The sequence below is a fragment of the Eurypyga helias genome, unplaced genomic scaffold, assembly GCF_000690775.1.
Source record: "Eurypyga helias isolate BGI_N326 unplaced genomic scaffold, ASM69077v1 scaffold29389, whole genome shotgun sequence".
Classification (NCBI taxonomy): domain Eukaryota; kingdom Metazoa; phylum Chordata; class Aves; order Eurypygiformes; family Eurypygidae; genus Eurypyga; species Eurypyga helias.
The window spans coordinates 696-1,881 of NW_010270532.1; the positions used below are offsets into that span (position 1 = coordinate 696).

At 66.6% G+C, this 1,186-nt stretch overlaps 1 protein-coding gene across 1 annotated transcript in view; it reads right to left on the reverse strand.

Moving 5' to 3' along the window:
- Window positions 1-1,042, reverse strand: part of BACE1 (beta-site APP-cleaving enzyme 1) — a gene marked incomplete at both ends in the record, with an annotated part of 1,664 nt that extends 622 nt beyond the window's left edge. The window contains 3 exons of the mRNA XM_010158487.1: window positions 109-246; window positions 412-628; window positions 954-1,042. Coding sequence (XP_010156789.1) covers window positions 109-246; window positions 412-628; window positions 954-1,042 — 444 coding nt within the window. The remainder of the gene's footprint in view (window positions 1-108; window positions 247-411; window positions 629-953) is intronic.
- Between the last annotated feature and the right edge of the window lie 144 nt (window positions 1,043-1,186).

A 1,186-nucleotide genomic window follows, 5' to 3' on the forward strand; every position in this document is an offset into this window, starting at 1 on the left:
ATGATCTGCAGCGGAGGCGGAGGAGGCGTTATCCCACGGGCTGCCAGCTCCGGTCGGGTCCCCCACCACCACCCCGGCAACCCCCTGGCCTGGCTGCAGAGCACTCACCATGCTGCCCCCCACCGATGCCAGCGCCTCCGTCTCGTTGGGCGAGAAGCCTGTCCCGCAAAGCTGGAGGGAGAAGATGTTGGGCACCCGGGTCTGCTTCACCAGGGAGTCGAAGAAAGGCTCCAGGCTGTCGTCGGGCTGGTGGGGGGAAAAAAGCAGAGGGGGGCGTCAGGGTGATCGCTTCCCCAGGGACCGTGGCTCTGTGTGCTGTTGGAGCAGGGCTCCAGCATCCGGCACGGCTGCACGTCACGCCCCGAGGGCCGGAGTGCAGGTGAGGGGAGAGGCGTGGGGCTGGGGACTCACCCGGGCGATCTCAGCGTATGCCAGCCCCAGGATCCCTTCCCAGTTGGAGCCGTTGATGAAGAATTTATCCGACTCCGTGATGGCAGCGATGTTGGCTCTGACAGTGACGTTGGGGCCATGGGGGATGGTGACAAGGTCGGTGCCCAGCTCCCCTTCCCACTTGCCCTGGGTGTAGGGCACGTACACGCCCTTCCGCAGGTCGCGGTAGGTGCTGGACCTGCGACGGCGTCAAAGAGCCGGGGTAAGGCCGGGGCGGGCACCCACACTCCGGATGACGGTGGGAGTGTGCGCACGTGTGGAGACACGACTGGGTGAAGGCAGCTCCCTTCTCCGCACGTGGGTCAGGGGAGCACCGGGACGGCTCCTTGGTCACCACGCACAACAGAACCCTCTGGAACCTTGTGGGGGGGCTAAGGGGGGGGTGAGGGGCCCCTCCTTCCCTGGGCAGACCCCCAGCACGACAGGACAGCGTGGGGCCAGGGCCACACCATGGGCACGAGGAGCGGTGTCCGCGCTCTCTGCGTCCCCCCTGGCGTCCTACCAGCTGCCGCTGGTAGTATCTCCGGAGGAAGGGGTGAGGCGCAGCTCCCACGGCGAAATTACTGCTCCCTGTGTCCACCAGGATATTCAGCTGGAGAAGGAACAGACAGGAAGGCTCGTGAGCGCAGTGGGACCCCGCTCTGTCCGCCACTGCTTTCCCGGTCCCCACGTGGTGGCCGCTGTGCCATCTGCTTCCTGGGAGCCACGGCTCTGCCCGGGTGCCTGTTGCATCAGG